The sequence below is a fragment of the Rhea pennata genome, chromosome 9, assembly GCF_028389875.1.
Source record: "Rhea pennata isolate bPtePen1 chromosome 9, bPtePen1.pri, whole genome shotgun sequence".
Taxonomy (NCBI): domain Eukaryota; kingdom Metazoa; phylum Chordata; class Aves; order Rheiformes; family Rheidae; genus Rhea; species Rhea pennata.
In genome coordinates this window covers 27,038,037-27,056,586 of record NC_084671.1, presented here as the reverse complement: position 1 = coordinate 27,056,586, position 18,550 = coordinate 27,038,037, and the positions used below count along the sequence as shown (strand labels likewise).

At 43.6% G+C, this 18,550-nt stretch overlaps 1 protein-coding gene across 2 annotated transcripts in view; it reads left to right on the top strand.

Annotated features, from left to right (window-relative positions):
* Nucleotides 1–1,852: 1,852 nt before the first annotated feature.
* PPP2R3A (protein phosphatase 2 regulatory subunit B''alpha) overlaps nt 1,853–18,550 on the top strand; it is a 62,886-nt gene continuing 46,188 nt past the window's right edge. For both annotated transcript variants that reach the window (XM_062583171.1, XM_062583170.1), the window contains exons 1-3: nt 1,853–1,929; nt 11,717–11,881; nt 13,630–16,118. In XM_062583171.1, the coding sequence (XP_062439155.1) occupies nt 14,124–16,118 (1,995 nt within the window). In that variant the 5' untranslated portion in view covers nt 1,853–1,929; nt 11,717–11,881; nt 13,630–14,123. The remainder of the gene's footprint in view (nt 1,930–11,716; nt 11,882–13,629; nt 16,119–18,550) is intronic.

The window sequence follows — 18,550 nt, the reverse complement described above, 5'->3', positions numbered from 1 at the left end:
TCGCTTTTCCCTTCCTGAGACAGCCCTTCGTCTCCCAGTTTAGCCAACTTTGTCAGGCAGATTCCCCAGAGTCAGGCAAGGTATGCTTATACTGTAATTGTAAATCTCAAGCTTTTAGCTTGGGCTTGTTTCGCATACCCCATGTGCCACTTATCCCAACCGGGGCACAAGTGAGCCTCTGTATTTTCTTTATGTTGCAGCATTTTAATATTTGTACGCTGTTTATTATGCATCCCTAATTTAACTGCGGGTGTTCACTGAACAAATCTGCTCTGAACTTTCCACAGCAGTCAGACCACTTTCCACTAAAGTCAGACCCTGTGGAGGCAGCTCTGGTCTGTGACGTGACCGATGTGCATCTGTCTTCCAGCATGTGACTAATGCATTTGGTTGTTAATTGGGCTCTGCAGTTCCCAGTCCCTTGCTCTGACGTGCTTGCGCATGTCTGAGCGCCTGACTGGATGTGCAGTCTTACAACAGGGGGCCTGCACTTCTCTGAAGTGACTGAATGCACGTCCTGTCCTTCACGACAGGGGAAGCAATCGTGAGGCCACAAAGGGAGAGTCTCAAGAAACAGGCTTGGATCAGTGGATTGTTCTGGTGGGAGGTATTTGGCCTTCTGGCTGTTGCCTGACCACACTGATCAGTAATGTTTCTTTCCCGAGCTGACTGTGGTAATGTGGCCATGTAAGTAATTCAGCTTTTCTCTCCAGGGGAATGAAGAAGAATGAAAGGCATCCTCGCTGAGGACGACTGGGTTGTTTCCTTCACCTCTGGAAATGGAATGACAGATGCTTTTGGTCACTTTTCCTGCCAAGTGCTTCCCAGCTCCCAAGGAGACACTAAAATGAAGAGGAACAGCAGAATGGAGCCAGTGGGAGGCACCTGGAGCCAACTTTTGGGGTGAGATGGAGTGGCTCAAAAGAGAGATAGAAAGAAGTGGCGGGAGAGAGCAAATACGTGTGTCTGTGAAGGAGGAGGAGATGTGCGGTGTGAGAGACAAATCAAGTATGTTCAACTGAGAGTTTGAGTCATAAGCCTTACCTGCAACGATGCTTTTGTGCCTCTGAGCGCCTCCTCCCCCAGTTTTGTGTCTGATCATTGCAGCATAAAAACACAACCTGCAATGCAAAACACCCTCTGTCAATGCAAGGCCTGCTCTGGCCCTAGCTACTGTGGCACAGCAGCTGCCTTCCCTTCTAGTTGCGCTTTGGCTGTCCTCCCTCTTTTTACCTTCTCCTGGAGGCACCCATCACGCTGTTTTGCTGCAGGACACTAACCGCCTTGAGCCACGAGGGTTGCAAATCTGCAGAAGCCAACTGACGAGGCAACCTAGTTGCCGGATTTCACCAGTAGCTGAGGCAGAACAAAACCCGCCACCCAGGATGCCGCATCCTGGTGGACTCGGCGCACTCCCTCCAAGCGCGGCTCTCGCAGGGACGCAGCGAGTGACCTGCCAGCCCCACATGGCCCCAGGACACCTCGGCAACGTGGCCGCCCGCCGCCTCGCACCGCGGCCGCCTCAGAGCCGAGCGGGGCGCGGCCGTTGGGGCGGGGCGTGGCGGCCGTTGGGGCGGGGCGCGGCCGTTGGGGCGGGGCGCGGCGGCCGTTGGGGCGGGGCGCGGCGGCCGTTGGGCCGGCGCGCGCTGGCGGGGGGGGGGAGCGGCGCCGAGCGTGCACGCGCGCGGGCAGGGGCGGCGCGCGCGCGGGGTCCTTCCCCCGCCCCCCCTCCCCGCGGCGGGCAGCGCCATTCCGCGGCCTCCCCCTCACAGCGCGGCCTCAAGCCCAGCGCCCGCCGCCGCCGCCGCCGCCGCGCCTCGGGGGCGGGGCGCCGCGCGGAAGGGGCCGGCCGGGGCGGGTGGCAGTGGGCGCCGGGCGGCGGGAGCGGCGGCGGCGCCGGCATGGGCCGACGGGGCGCTGCCCCCGCGGGTAGGTGCGGCGGCGGGCCGGGCCGTGGGTGGGTGGCGGGAGCGCGGCTTCGGGGCGGTGTCACGCTCCGTCTGGGTCGTTTTCGTAGCCTTGGTGCGGGCGCTCGCCCCGGCAGCGGGGGGCGGCCGGGCCCGCGGCTGCCGCGTCGCGCTGGAGGGAGCGTTTCCCGGGTGGCCGGAGCGCGTAACGTCCCGAGCCGCGAGGGGAGCAGCTCTGGCGGCGAGACCTGCTTGCGTCGCCGGCAGGCAAATCCACGGTTAAGGTGGGCGTACACTTGCAACACCGAGGCTGAGTAACTAACGGAGTAATTTACTGCAGGGCGTGTTTTACTGGAGCAGGTCCCTCCGAAGGTCAGCATACGCTGCACTCGTATCAAGTAATGTAAATATTTTTAAAGCCCAGGAGTAATTTTTGCTAGCTCTGCCCTTAATGCCGAAGAAGGAAGCCGTGGAAGAGGCGTAACGGCAGCCTAGTGGCGCAAAGGGAGCATCTAAAGAGGAGAGACAGGTCGTCCCTGAGCTGTCTGCTGTTGAGGTGCTGCTTAAAGGTCTGGCTGTGTTTTTGTCGGTGGTGGTCCCACGGCCTTGCCTCGTAGGATCTGACGCCTGCTTCAGGAAATAAGTTTTCCAGTTCATTTATGTAAAATAGCTGCCTCCTCCCTTGGTCGTTTCGTGTGACTCTTTCGAATGTGCTAGGTCTGCTCTCGCAGTTTGTGTAGAGGGAAAGAAAAGTTATTGGAGAACTTTGAGGAGTTTGTCAGTGCTATTGAGACTGCTGTCAGTTTTGTAAAGCTGTTTAGTGCCTGCCAATGCTGAGGAGTTGAAGCAAGAGGTAATGTGTTTGTTCATTTTTTTAATATATCTGCATATGAACCATTAACACTGTATATAACTTAAGATAATCTACATATCACTTTGTATGAAACCACAAAGCTAAAGTTTCCTGATGGCAGAGAGCCTGTTTCCACTGCCCAGACTTCTGCAACCATCGCCATGTGCCCTATTATTTTGTACTTGTAGTTTGTACCAAAGTGCAGCATTAAAGGTAGTGCTTTGAGTTCGAGTTAACTAATGCATGAGCAACAAATACGTGAGAGATTCACTGGTAAAGCATCTGTTTCTTCTCCCTCCACTACAGCATCTGGAGCTCGGGGAGGAGTGCTGTGGCTCTGACAGTCCAGAGACCTGTGTAGTGGAACCTGGTGGTCTAACACTGTTGGTAGCCCCGCATAACGGTGTAAATAGGATGCTACACAGTGGAATCTGTTTTTTTTTTCCCCCGAAGTTTTATGTAAGGGCTGTTCCCCATCTTTCCCACAGTTTCCTTCTCTTCCTCTTCCCCCCCCCCCCCCCGCAAACTACACAGAACTGATAACTGGATGTATGGTATCTTGGCACAGTACAGAGGTTGCTCTGCAATCTTAATTCACTTCCTCATGTATAAAGTTTTACAACACTTTATTTACTGAAATTATTGTATGTTATTTCCCCCCCATGATACTGGATTTTCTCCTGTTACTCAGAATTGAACTTTTCTCAGGAAAAAGTTAGAGCTTAGAGCTTGCGCTTCAATTCTGGCTGAATTTGTACAGTGAGGTGGGACTGTGGGAGTGAAGGAATTTTCTCATTCATAGTTAAGGTAGTTAAGTGCCATCTTGCAGAAATGGGTTCATTTGTGTTGCTAGTCAAACCTCTTCCACCAGACTTTCCACCTTGTATTTTCACTGCTGTTTAGGTCCCCTATATCAGATTTGCAGAATTTCTGACTAACAGCTGGAAGGGAAGTGAGCAGGAACTGTGCTTTGAGCATATAAACCATTCTGTAATGTCCTGTATTTCAAAAAGTCAGGCCTTGGGCATTTCAAACCAGGCACCAAAATTTGATATATTCAGTTCTTGCCTTTGCCACACCTCTTAACATGTAAAGTGAGGGCAATATCATCTTGCTGATGGAAAGCTGTGGAAATCAGTTAGTGTTCGAGAGGCACATAAATGCTATAGTGACAGTGAAACTAATAATTCTAATTTCAGAATAGCGTATGGATAGGATACAGTAAGCGATATATGAGGTCACGTGTTAACAGGAAACATGTTAAAATGGCTTTTTTTTGGAATATTCATTTATATTTATGGCTATGAATATGAATGGCTTAATATTGACTGAAATTAGGAGTATATAGGAGACTTTACATTTGTGAGGATTTCTGCTTTGTGTGTGTATCACTTGTCATTTTAATCCACTTATGTTTAAATAGATTGAGAAGGGAAGAAGCAGTGAGTGGAGGTTCTTTCTTGTTTTGTTTTGTAAAGCTCCCTGAGTTAGTAAAGACATAGGGAAAACAGACTTCCTCTGTCTGACTGAGATATCAGGCTGAAACAGCCTTAATTTTCCTTGGTGGAAGAAAGGGGATAGAAAAGCTACACCTCCTTAAATTGTTTGTTGCTTGGATCATACTGCTGTTTTGGTGCTCTGGTGTGGTTTATCCGAGTCATAAGCAGGAGAAGCTGTAGCAATGCCAGACTCTTTGAATGTTGGAACATGCTGCACCTTTTGGCGTAATTTGCTACATTTCAACAGCTGCTGGTCTCTAGAGCGTGAGATGGAGCTGGCAGGAATGGGCTTGTGGAAGGTATGACTGATGAAAATGCCTGCTCGCTTCTTACTCCAGTGGGGATGCCTCAGAGGAGAGGATGGGCGCGCAGCTCTGAGCCAGAGCATCTCTCCCCAGCTTGGCATTTTTCACTGTTCTTACCGCTGACCTATAGGAAAAGCTGGTGCCAGATATGGACTGGGAACTGCAACTGCCTTAGAGAAGTGGACTCGCACCTTAAATAAATAGACTGTCGCCTCAAATCCCGAACTCATGAGAAATATATAAATAAGGAGCAGTATAATACTGATAGGACAGGAAGAAATCATATAGGACAGTAATGAGAAACATATGAGCTCTGAATAGTCAAGTAATAAATGAAAGAATTTTTTTTTTGTCTTTTTACTCATTATTAAATTAGAAATTTGTTTTACTCAGCAGATCAGCTATCTGCTTGTGATCTGCAATGGAAGAAATTCTACTATGTTATAAGTACGTTTCAAAGATGGTTTGAGAGAATCGGTAAACGGTAGCCTCGGTGTCCACGAAGGTTAAGGACCGAGGGAGTACCAACTTCAGCATAGCTCTTCCTTCATTATCTTAACACTACTTTATACAAATAGGAGTGATTTTATTAATTTGGTATAATTGGACACTGTTAATAGTAAATTAACTGATTCCGAGGTAAATAGATGCATCTTGCTAACATGAAGTTATCTCTTTCCATATAAGGTTAGGTAATGTGTTTTTTAGCTGTTTATAATCAAGCTGGCTTTCTGACCTCTGCCCTGAGCCTTGTTTGGTTTATGCTTTTGAATCTTTCACCCCCACTGTTTTCTGGTTCATCGTCTTATTTTCTGTTAGCATGACAAAGCTAAATAGGGCTTATGCTTCCCACAGTTTTTTCACTCGTGCTTTATTAAGCTTCAACAGATATATTAATATATTGAGGCCTGCTAAATGAGTTAAGATTAAATGATAGTTCTTCCCAGACTCAGAGCTGGAACAGTAATTAGTTGACATATTATTTATACTTAACAGATTGGTGTTATACTGAAAAAATGTGTGAGCTTTCATTCTCTTGCTGTCTCATCTGTGTAACTGGAATCGAGTCTCTTGGGACACATATTCCTGTCTGGCTGGCTTTAGTTCCGAGACTCTGCCCAAAGGGAAAAAATGAAAAAAGATACTCCAGAAAAAGCTGAAAAGGATGAAATCTTTCTTTATATTAATAACTGTTCCCCTCCCCCAACTAAGATCCATAACTGCAAGTTTTGTAGGGCCCATGTGTTGGCTGTCCCCAACAGAGGTTCAAGTATACTGGTATACAGGGACTCTGCGTACTGAAGTTTGTGAAGGGCATAGCAGCAATACAACATTAGATAAAAGCGTAACTTAACCTGAAGCAATCACACTGAATAACACTGTATTTACTAACTGCAAATCAGTATTTTAGAACAATAATTTAGAGTTCAGTGCCAAATTTATTTTAAAAAGCAGTGTTGACCAGTCACTGCTATTAGCCCAAATCTTTTTGAAGGCCAAGCTTGCTTTTCACTGCTGCTGTAAACAAGGAGAGGTTGCATTCAGGTTTTCTTTAAGGGTGAATCTACTGAAACAGAGATTTCCTGGTGTGAAAACTGACTTCTCTAACTCCACACTGGCTGCAAAGCAGCATTTATCATCCTGTCACAGTAGGTGATTCCCAAGGTCATGTCTACTTGGAAGCCTGCCTTGATTTGTGCTCCCATTGCAGTGACCTTCATGGTTCACTGCAAGAATGCAGAAGTCCAGTCTCAGCTGGTAAAGTAAGAGAGGCTGAAGTTATTTCATGAGATGGACCAAGATTTCTGCTATTTTTTTTAGATTTTCAGAGTGTGTTGAACAAAGTTCTTTATTAATGATTCTTAAAGGAAATGAACCACCATGGAGGAGGAGAGTAGTTTTTCCATTAATTTATACCTGGTTAAAGTGTAGGAAGACCTGTTCGCTTTTCTAGTGAAGAGTAATCACCAGTGAAATCCGAGGGGGATCTGTGTTTAGGCTTGTGTTGCTCAACATAGTTATAAATGATCTGGAAAAGAGGTTGAATAATGAAGTGACAGTATTTGCTGAAAATTGCAAAATTAGGGTAACAGAAACAAAAGGTGACTGGAGTTACAGGAAATTCTCACAGTACTTCATTGTAAGCAAGTGATATTTGATACCAATAGATATAAAATAATGTGTGTAGTGAGAAACAACTGATTGTGTCTACAGTGATGAGCTCTGAAGAATCTGTGCCATTCAGAGCAGGCAAGCCCTGTGCAGCTTCCTCAGCAACAGTCAGAAAAAAGTAAGTAGAAATGAGAGAAACTACTAGGAAAGGAAGAAGGAACAAAACAGAATGCCGTGGTGCAAATCCATAATATACCAGCATATGTACTCCTAGGTCTCCCCTCTCAAAAGAGTTATAGTAGGATCGGGGGAAAATGAAGAAGAGCACAAATGGAAATCTATAAATTCTGCAGTGGTGTAGACAAGATGAATACAGATCTAGTGCTGTTGCAGTACAAGGTCTTGGGGTGTTAAACAAAGCTGGCAAGTGGCAAAAGTGAGTGGTAAGTAGTGTAACGTCTTATCAAAGGATATTGTGGCTACAAAAAGTTTATGTGGAATCTAGGGGACAGTGGGCAAGTATGTGAAGAGGAATCCTTTGAAGGTTATAAACTCCATCCAGCTCCATGAGGCTCCTGAGCTGAAAATAGCTGGAGGTCAGGAGAGTGCTCCTGTGAGGTATCATGCATCTTTACCCTTTTCTAATGCTATTCCTTGACCAATGGCAAAAAGCTGCTGTGGTAGGGAGATACAGTTGTTCCTGTGTTCTGGTGGGATTCATTTAATTTAAGTGTTGTCATCTCAAAATTAGATGAGTTTTTAAGTTCAGTGGGGTGATCTGCCTTTTTGAGATGCGTACTTCACTCTATTGCCTACAGAGAGAAACCAAACACCTCACTTCTAGGTAACTTACTTAAATTAGATAAATCCCATTTCTATTGTTCATGTTTTTGTAAGAACACTGACAAATTATGGAAAGACTTCGGAAAAGAGCTTCAGCAATACCTTTGAAGACATCTTTCTTCCAGACTCGGGAATCTCTGCCAGTCCTGGAAAAGGCTAAGAGGTGATTTCATTACTGTATGTCAATACTTGTAAGTGAGGAAATCTCTCTTCCTGAAGGGTCCTTTATAGGAGGGAAGCCTGATGCTTCTTTGCTGGAATCTGATGTTGAACAGACAGACAGACTCAAATTGGAAATGATGACCCCCCTCACTTTTTTTTCAGGAGTAGTGAATGTAATTAAGTATTGACGTACTTGGAAAAAAGCATATTAAAAGATATGTTCTAGTTCAGACAGTTCTCAATTTTACTAGGTCAAATCTTGTGACCGAGATTACGAGGGCAGTCAAGATTTGTAGCAATAGTGGTCCATTGTGGTCTCTAAACGGTGAACTGACTTGGTGCTAAAACCTCTTAAAATTAAATTCAGGATGTCTGGCCAGGGTAAGTGGTGTAAGCTCCTCTACTGCTAAAGCTTTAGAGGCTCAGTCACTAACATTTTTGGCTATAGCTAAAATTTATGCATGTGTATTGCATCCCCACTGGCCAAGGAAAAGGTGAGTAAAACTGCCAGTTCTTATTTTATCTAAGTCCTACGTACAAAAACAGTACCCCAAGTGTCCTTTTGGATTCACTGTGTATGCTATTAGAACATCAAAATATGTTATTGGCTGTATACATAAGAAATACAGGTTAAAGAAGTCACTCAGACTGAGTTTCTTGAGTTTTCCTTCTAGACTTGCTGAGCACTGAAAACTTGCAGCTTTTTAGAGTCCTGTGCAAACTATTTTGGAAGGTAAATTGTGCAAATTGTAAATTGGATCCTTTGTTATGGGGTTCAAAATGGTTTATGTTAATGGTTTGTTCTAGCATATCTGCTGAGTTCAACGTGCATTGGTTGCAAGAATTTCCCATTGCAGCTACTGCTGATGGAGTTCCGCCATAAGTGGAACATAACCAACATAAGTGGAGCATCTGCTGATGTTTTCAGTACAGAATTTTCTAAGATTTTTTTTTGGTGATTTTGTTTAAAACTGTACAAAATTTCCACTTGTCCAGTCTGGTATTCCTACCGTTCTTGGCTATGAGGTCAACAGACTCTTCGTATATCAGATGAAGCTCACTATGACAGGGTCTCATTTATGGCCTAGTAAAAATATAATTTTAAGTGGCAAGTTACTAGGAGAAGAAGTTTTGGAGAACAAAGTGGAACTACTGTTTGCATCTGTTAACTTCAAGCACGTGTTTGGTGATTTGAGTTGTAGATTTTGTTTAAATTTAGTTCTCACAGTTAGAGATCTTCATATGCCAACGTGAATTAAATTGGCTTCTTTGTAAGTCTTGATAGAAAAAACAAATCTGAAGCTAGTATTTTTCTGCTTTGGAGAAAACCTTTTGTTCCAAACAGGAGCTGCCTGTTTGCCATGGTGGCTGTTACAGCATCTGCGCAAAACTCCAAATCTCAAATGACTGTCAGGCGTCAGCCGTGAGGGTGATGGTATGTGAGCACAATAAAGTGGAAGACTGAGTCTTTTCACAGGTCTGTCTTTCATATGTTCATTAGAAAATGCTACTGAAAAGTATCAAGAAGAAAGCAAGCTGCAATGGCCAATTGGGCCATGGGAGCAGTGCCTGCTCAGCTGCGTGGTCGGGGTCCCTTTGGCTTTCATGGAGCTTGGCTCAATATCGGCTCTATCAGGAGCTGCAGAACAGCTCTCAACAGCTGAGTGAGTCACGTCGTCTGATCTGATTTCCATCCTCAGATTCGGCATTTGCAGATGCTGCTTTTTAACCTTAAAGTTTGCTATATTCTGACTTGTGCCAGATAGCGAGAAAAATCATGATATGTGTCAGGGTCCATTACTTTTCTGTGCTGTTCTTTTTGAATTAAAGCTCTTATAAGAGTAGGGGACGGATGCTTCCCCCATCCTGTTAATGGATGAAGTACTGAAGATGGGTTGAAAGTTGTGTTTTGCAAGAAAACATCTCGTGATTGTTTGGCTGCTTTTATCTTGAATAATGAATATAATTTATTCCCACGTCTACTCTATTCAGTAAACTGTGGAAAAAAAAATCAAACACCTCTAAATAACAAGAGAATGCAAACAGTTATACACTGTTTTTTGGCACCCCTAGCTCCTCCAAGTGACAGGAGCTGCTTGCTGATTACATAGACAGGGTGATGCATCTGAAACATCTTTGACTATCCAATGGCAAAACTATCAGTATTTTTTTTCCTTTTGCAGAAATAGCAAACTGAAGAGCTTATCCTGCCATCTCTCCTACTAGGAAGGAGCGTGGTGAATGGGGTTGCGCACCCTTATGCAATATACTGTTGTAAAAAGGGCTAGTTCATGCCCTACTGTATGCCGTGGTGGTTTCTAATGCCTGATTAATATTAATGTTGGTGCTAGCACTGGTGATGGGAATGCAAGAAGATTTTTGCCTAGTTTTGAAGCTTTCAGAAGCAGTAGAGGCCTGTGCTGTAGTTTTCTAGATCACAGCTTGTAAGTCAGTCAAGTGCTGCCTGACGGTCTCCATGCCAATAGATTGTCATTGCTCTTTAACTCCAGCATAATCTTTACATGAATAGAATTTCTTGTGTGTTTTGTAGAATAACCTTTTATATCATTAGTATCTGCAATAATTTTTTCCCCTGAAAAGTGATTCATGTGTTGTAGCAGATAGGGAAAGACATAAAGCGTTATTCTGCGATCACACAAGAAGCCCTATTCATTCACAGTTTATGCTGTGAAACCAATCCTGTATCCTCAGGGTTGGAGTTGGTTTCATGGCAGCAGTCCTAACTAGAAACACTGTAGACGGGCTATCTGAACTGGGGGCTGTTCTAGAGTCACTGCTGGAACGAAATGGCAGGCTGAAAAGGACAAAACATGAATGTTTCCTCTTAACGCATTCAGTCTTTCCGTTGTTACTATTCATAAATAGTAGGTTTTAGTCACCAGCAGAAAGTCACAACAAAAGCCCATTCAAGCTAATTTTGAGAACAGATTCCCAGATCTGATAACGGAAAGACTCTTCTCTGAGGCTTTGTCTTGACTAGTTTACGTGCGGGCTCATGTTTGCTGGCTCATTCTAAAATTATACCCGGGCAGATTGCAAGGTGAGTGCATGCTACTCTGGTCAAGTAAAGCTGGTGGAGAAGCAAGAAAAACAGTTTCTACCCTGCACCTGTGTGTGCATTTGTGCTGCCTATACGGTTTTAATGTTTCTGTCGTACATAGCTAGAGTCAGGTACTCCAGCACCTGGAATGACCTTAGCACAGTTTTGCAGACAGTGCAAAATGAGGCACGTGGTAAATAACTACTGAGAAGGTACTAGTTAATATGACTGAGAACAGGATATCTGTTTTCAGTATTGATTCTTTGATTACTTCCTTCCTTGACACAGGAGTAAAAGTACCGAGGATGTCTGAGCAGAGGCAGGAGGTAGTAGTCCTGCGTTAGGTTTGACAAGTCTGTGTGTGAATTTTGTTGATTCCTGGATGTAATAGTCCCAAAGAAGTACAGAAAAATTGGAGGGAGATTAGAGAGTGCAGAAAACAGCCGGAGGATCTGGCTTATACTAAAGCAAAAGGGGCTGAAAAAGAGATAATTCAGGATGAGATTCTGGGAAGTGTCTTCGTCAAAGAACTTTTTTGGAATAATATTCTTAAGGGCTTGAGAAACTTCATTGTTTGAAGATGACTTAAATGATTGGAGAAAGCGACTTAGTCCCAGTGGAACAGGTACCTACATAAGGAGAATTTAGCCTTGGAACAGTATAGGAAAAGGTGACAATGAGTCTAACACCTTTTTTCTAGGTAAGGAATAGCTTTATCAAGATGCAATTTTTAGTAAGCTATTTCCCAAATTAGGTATAACCTAAGAAAGTGATTTCTTTGGTTCCTGTGCAGCAAGAAAGTAAGAAGAGAGAGGACTTGAGTGACTGTGAAGCAGCAGTCTCTCCTTTTGACAGAGGGAGGAAGGAGCTTGGAGAAAGAAAATCCTATGATTTTCAGAAGCAGTGTGAATTCTTGCTTCAGATCTGCTGTTCTGATGACCTCCACTTTCTCTATTTTATAATTTTTCTTTCAGGAAATGCCAGACAGTTTGTTTGTGGTTGATGAAGACTCAGAAAAGGATAAGCTGCAGATTTGTTCCCCTGGAAGCGCTGGAGAGAAGACCTTCTCTGGGAGAGCAGGGATGATTAGACTTTTTGGAGACATGGAAGCATGGGTTTTCTTGTCTGAACAAAGCCCTGTAAGTCTTAGAAGATGAAGACCTCAGGGAGCCAAAAATACTTCTTAAACTGTGACTCTGATTCAGCAGAGCATTAAGCACACCTGATAGTGAAGCCTGAGAGTCAGTGACTGGAGGGAGTGGTATCTTATTACCTAGGTTTATGCCTGACAGTATAAGCACCCTAGGGTTTAAAAACAATTGTGTCTACGCCCTTTATCCCCTGGCACCCTGACTCACTGCTGCAGCTGGGGCGCACCTCATACCTCTGAACACCCCTCTGGAAGGCCCACCCTTGCCTATGGCGTTTTGGGGCAGTGCCAGTGGGCTCAAAGGGCTGCAGAATGGGGTAGACACAGAAATGTGCTGTGAAGCTGGCCCTGGTACAACACTGAACTTGGCCCGCAGTGTTTGATAGGCAGGTGGCAGCCTGTTACAGATACCAGCATGGGAGCTGGACTGATTGTTAGCTTTTTATTTCAAAGGCAATCATTGCAGGGGTTTATATAATCCGAAAAACAAACCAAGAAGGTTGCAACTAAGCAGAACAGCACACTAAAGAAGTGAGTAGACATGATACATTGTAAATTCCCTCCAATAATCTTAAAATCAATACTTCTCAACTGCTGACAAAGGTTTAAAGATATGTAAAAATGCAAATGTTTGGTGCTGCTGTGATTATGGACCGTGCATGACAGAAGTCTGCCAATCTCTAAGGTACTTCCCTTTGTGGCTAAAACGCATGTAAGGCAGTCCTTTCATCAGATGCAGGTCTGGCCTTTTGCAAAGTGCTGGATATTTATCTTTGAAAACAAACAAACCTATGCTGCAGTGTGACTTAGCTGTGGTTTAAGCAAGTTTTATGAAATGGATTTGTGTTTGTGCAGGAGCAGAGGGTGCTCAGAATTTTCTGTGTGATGACTTCATCTGATTATTGAAGCATTTGTGAAAGATGGAGTGATGTCTAAACATAAAGACCCTTAAATCCAGGATCTCAAATCTTTTAATAATGAGGTTCAGCAACATTTGTTCCTGTCTGGTGCAATTTTGGCCATGGTGATAAGAAATGCAAGTGGAAACTGCTGTGGCTAAGTGTGAAACACTTTCCATTCTCAGTTTGCACAGGCTTAACCTTTATGAAAATATTACTTTCTGCTCTTGGTATCTATACCTGCAGACTTTATTTAATAAAGTCTGCTGCAATTTATTGATTGTAGGAGAATAAAGTATTTCTCTTTAGAATATTTATGAAAGGCTAGTAGAAGCCAATGTGACCTTTGCTAAAGGCCATGTGTTCTTAGAGGCATTCATCTGCTTTGCTCCAGGCCATTTGCTATTATTATTATTATCCAGAGATCTTGGAAATCCTGAAAGTACTTTTCTGTTTCTTTCTTCCTTATCTTTAGAGAGTTTCAGAAAAATGAAAGCCAGAAATTCACAACATGATCAAAATGTTTTGCTTCATTAGAATTAAAGATAACATTTTGTTCAATTGGGTGGGGGGAAGTAAGTCTGAAAAAAAAATTAATATACGTGGTTGAAATAGAGCCATTTAAATGGCAACACACAGGCAGCCCATGTATAAATATAGGCTAGCTCCTCAGTCATGTTCTTATATGGTAGATCAGATGAAAAGAGAAATGTCAGCATACTCTTACTCTCTACAAGTGTGTGTGTTGGTTATAAAGGTCTGGTGCTTTATTTTTGGTGTTAGACAGGATTGTATATTGCATGGTTATGATAATGATTCTCACCTTTGTTTGTTGCAGGGACCTACCTTACCAGTGTGAGAGGGAGATCACACAAGCATACTGTGGATTCTTTGTCTGTACATGCTACTTGATTGTGATCTGGTTTTTACTCATCTACCCAAAAAGAAAAGAAGAGTCAAGTGAAAAGCGTTGTCTTGTCACTTCTGCCTGAGAGCTGGCTGAATTTTATGACTCCTGCTGGGGAAACTACCTGAGCTGTTAATAAGGGAACAGCTGGTGCTCTATCTCTGGTCGGCAAAGCTCTCTGCGTGGAGTACAGTGATCAAGTTGCCTTAAGTCAAACCATATGCTAGCTGCACCAATTGCTGTAACTGTATTGCTAATACCACTCCAGACTTCACTAGAGATTTCCAAGACAGTAGTTTTCAAGTAGTGTGATATATATATATATATATATATATATATGTTTTTTTTTTTTTGACATTTGAATGTTTCTATTAAATTCGGCGTGGCTGTGAAAAGTGGCAGGTGATTTTTTTCCTGCTAAGTTCATGGTGAATTTTGAAGCCTTACTACCAAGTAGGATCCATGCTATGGCAGCAGCCTACAGGCTCATGGTCACTACTGTGAACTGCTACAGCAGTGTGGTGATAGACCGTCACTTTGAGCATGCAGTGCATTATTGTACAGGGTCTTGCCAGGTATTTAAGCAAGGAGTCACATGTATAGTTGCTCATCATAGCGTTTGTGCAGAGCTCAATGTCCAAGATGCCAACCTAGACCATAAGCTTCCTGTTCCTGAAAATGGGTTTGCCTTGTCTGGAAATGAGGACTATCACCAAATCCTCCCAAGTAATCCGAGGCTCAAAAAGGGCTCTTCAACACAAGCCGCTGGCAGTTTAAAAGACATTACTGGGGAGGCGATAAACCTTGCCAGCGGTAAAATAAAGGAATTCTCCTTTGACAAGCTCAAAAACTCTTCCAGTCACGTGGCCTACAGAAAGGGAAGGAAAGTTCGATCAGAATCATTCAGCAGACGGTCTTTTGATTTTGATTTGATTTATGGGCACTTCAACAATGATGAGAATTGCCCTCCCTGTGGCTTTTTGCAGAGTCCCTCACCTGGGGAGAAATGGCAGGAGAGCAATGATTCTCCAGAAGTCAGTATGAATTCCATGGCTCCTCAGTCCTTTTTTGAAGAAAACTTCATTACCCAAATTTTGGAAAAACATAAGCTGGATGGTTCTTCTAGTGGAGATATTAAGGTGTGTTTAGATATCCTGCTCAAGTGCTCGGAGGATCTGAAAAAGTGCACAGATATCATAAAGCATTGCATCAAAAAGAAGTCTGCAGACAGCATTAGTGGGGGAAACAATAGTGATCTGGCTAATTCAGAAATGATATATATGAATCTGATGACAAGGTTTTCTTCATACCTAAAAAAGCTACCGTTTGAGCTCAAGTCACCTGGGCTCAAGGAGGCTAGTGACTTGGCAGATTTAGTTAACTGTTTTCATGGATTGCAGCAGACTCCCTTTTCCACAGTATTTGGAGATGAGCAACCACCTAGGTATGAAGACATTATCCAGCTGCCATCTTCAGGAGCAGTTCCTCTTGGACTACCAGATGATCAGTGCGAGGTGACAAGCACCTCTCAGTCCATCCAAACAAGTACTGTGAACTTTACCTCAAACTCCCTGCACAGTGTCACACAGGAGAGCAGCGTGAGAGCTGTGAAAGATGTTTCTGCTCTACCTCAGTTACCCACCACAAGCCCTTCTGACTGCACATCTTCCACAGAGGCTCTGTACATTGAAGAAGAATCAGATGGGGAAAGAGCATTAGAGAAGGTAAAGAAGGCGGAGGAGAAAGGCAACTGGGGGAGTTTAGAGTGCAGCTATCAGTCAACTGGGTGTTCAGATCTAACTGCAAACGTTAAAGCAGAATGTGCTGGAGTGGGAGCTGCTGAACTAGCCCAGGCTTCTGAGAAAGTGACTTTTTTAAAACCAGTTTCAGATTCTGCTCTGGGAGATTCCCAAGCTCATGTCTCTAAAGGAGAACAGATGTGCAGTAAGACGGACAAAGATGAGATAGACAAACTGCTGCTGGACTTGGAGTGCTTCTCACAGAAAATGGAGAGTACTTTGAGGGAACCCTCTCTAAAGGAGAGTGAACCTGCCTGTTTGCAGGTGTTTGGCTGGCAAGGTAGGCAGGTACTACCTCTGGCTCTTGAACCCAAAAGTAAAGCCATAGATCCCACTACCCCTTTGTCAAAAATCATGGAAACCAATGGTCATAAAATGGAAGAAGACGATAAAGCCCTCTTACTGCGTATCCTGGAAAGCATTGAGGACTTTGCCCAGGAGCTGGTGGAATTCCAGACAGGCAAAGGAAGTTTGTCCAAGGAGAAGGAAGTGATGCGGATTCTTCAGGAAACTTTAACAACTCCTTCACAGTCCCTCCTCACAGGGCAGAAAAGCTGCAGTGGGGCTACCTCCAGAGACCCTGTTCCAGCTTCAATTCAGCAGGCTCCAGAAGTGATTAAGGTAAGAGATCCAAGCCTTTTTTTTTCCTGCTTGTTTTACTCAATGTGCAGTCAAAGTATTAAATGAGTCCTTGTGCTTTGGCTGCTGCAGCGCAGAATTACATGCCAAATCTGGTAAAAAGTAACATTTATTTTTTAAAAAAAAAAAAAAAACAAACAAACAAAAAAGGAAGCAAAAAAACCCAACCAAACAAAATATCCCCTGAAGTGCAGTTTTACTTTTGAGTTTGTCTCATTCCTGCTGGGGATTCTGTGAACTGAGTTGGCTTGTGGTTCAAGTGGGTTCTATATAATATATAGTGGGTCGTATATAAGAGGAGAGAAAGAATTCTTCAGCTAACTGTTTTGTTCCTGGGAGCAGGTATTGGACTGGCCCTCAGCAGTTCAACAAGAACTGGATGCTCCATTTCTTCCTTGCCCATCTCAGAGCAGATTCCAACAGCATTTATTGTCCTGCTTATCACTAGTTCCTGAGGAGAGAGAGCTTCCATGGCAGTAAGGTCAGAATTCAGGAAGATTTAATTTTCTCTTGCACCTGGCATATAGAGCTGTTGTAGAGTCTGCGTAGGGACAGGGAAGAAGGCAGCTAGCTTCACTGCATGAGTCTTTCAAATGAGGAGTAGGTCTTCCCAGGAAAAGGGGCCTAATGGGAACTGGCTGTAGAGGGAAGCCACAGCTGTTGTTCCAGCACTCAGGGCTTTTCATTTGATGACAAATGCCAAATTTTCAGGTACCAGCTCAGTACCAAGTTTCCACATGCACAGTAAGCATGCAGAGGGCTTCACTTTCCAAAGTCGAGCTTTCACTTAGACACTTAGAAAAGTGTCCAGATTATCAGTATTTCACTACTCCTTCCCGAGGGAGCATAATGTGCAAGTCTTTCAAACTGTGGGCTTTCCTGAAAGTACAGGTATTCAATTTGATTTTTGAGAGGAAGAAGAAGGTTGGTTTCTGCCCCTAAATGGCAGCATGGAGGTTTTCTTGGACTAGGCTCTCTCCATGAATTTCTGATGTTTCTCTGGGCATGTTTGCTTATGGGAAATGGTGAGTACCTCTTTTTACAAGCTGCAACACAGCCCTTCCTTTGCTGTAGACACCTACAGCTAAAGGTCGTGAAAGAGAATAACCATCTTGGGGACTTGCAGGAAACCCAGGGGGCCTGAGTCACACACTGCATGGTAGAGGAGGTACAGCTAGTACCCTTCAGAGGGAGTTGGCCCTTAGCAGAGTCAATGCAAAACATATGAACTGGGTTCTACAGGCTAGGACTTACCCTGGAGTTGGGCTCCTTTTATAGTATAGATGTGGCCACACACTCGAGAAAGCCCTTTCTAGCTATGGGGTGGAGGGAACAACGGCATCTTCCAGGATACCTCTGCATCTGGCTGGAGCCCCATGTGGATTCTGGTTTAGTATTCTATGTGCATGCGTAATATGTAAAATATTTCTTATGTTTTCTTAGGACTTATTAAAATCGTTATCAAGTACTTGCACACACACAAACAAAAATCAGAGATTTAATACTGATGAAGACACAGTGCAGCTTGCATTTATGAAGGTTATGCCAGTTTTAATATCCCTTAAATCCCAAGCAATGAAAAAGGAAAGGGAAGGCTGCTCTAGAGCAGACTGCTGGCTGAGGTTAGGCTGTCTGTGTTGAAACCTGCACTAACTTGTATCATCAAGAGACTTTCCTTTTATCACAAAACCAAATATAATTCTCCATGGAGAACAATAGAATTACTTGCCTCTTCACTTGCAAAACCAAAATGTTTAGAAAATAGGAAATGAATACTCAAAAAGCCCATCCATTTTACAGAGCACATAATGAGTGCATCACGCTTCTTTGAGGCAGGCCAGGAAGCATTGCATACTTTCAGACTGTCCAACATTTCCCATTCTGAGATCCAGTTTTCCGTTGCTTATCTCTAAACCTCCAACTATTTGGTTTAAAATTTCCTGTTCTATGTGCCTGTCTTAAGCTGACTTTTTTTTTTTTTTAATATGTTTTTAAAATAAATGTTTCCGTGAAAACAACTTAACTGTCTGTGAAAGCAAGGTTAGAAAAGAATGTATTTTCTGGAAATAATAAACAAGTAGAGTGAGCAAGATTTGTAGTACAAGGTGAGGTTTTTGTTTTGTTCTTTGTTTTTAAGACTTAACTGATATTACTGGAAAAAGTGAACATGTTTTCAAGGTTGAGGTCTTTCTGGCAGTGTCTGAGACTGCAAATGTGAAGTTCCCTAAGGTGATGAAGAAGGGTTGGGCACCACCAACTAATCTCTGAGCTTTCACTCTGCTCTTGCAATTCCTTGATCTGAGAAGGTGCCTCTTACCTTGTCCTCCGAGTGTAAAGCAGAGGGCTGTACCCAGAGGGTAAAGCCAGGACCCTTCATGTCCTCCATCTTTTGTGACCATGCCATCCCTTGGTGT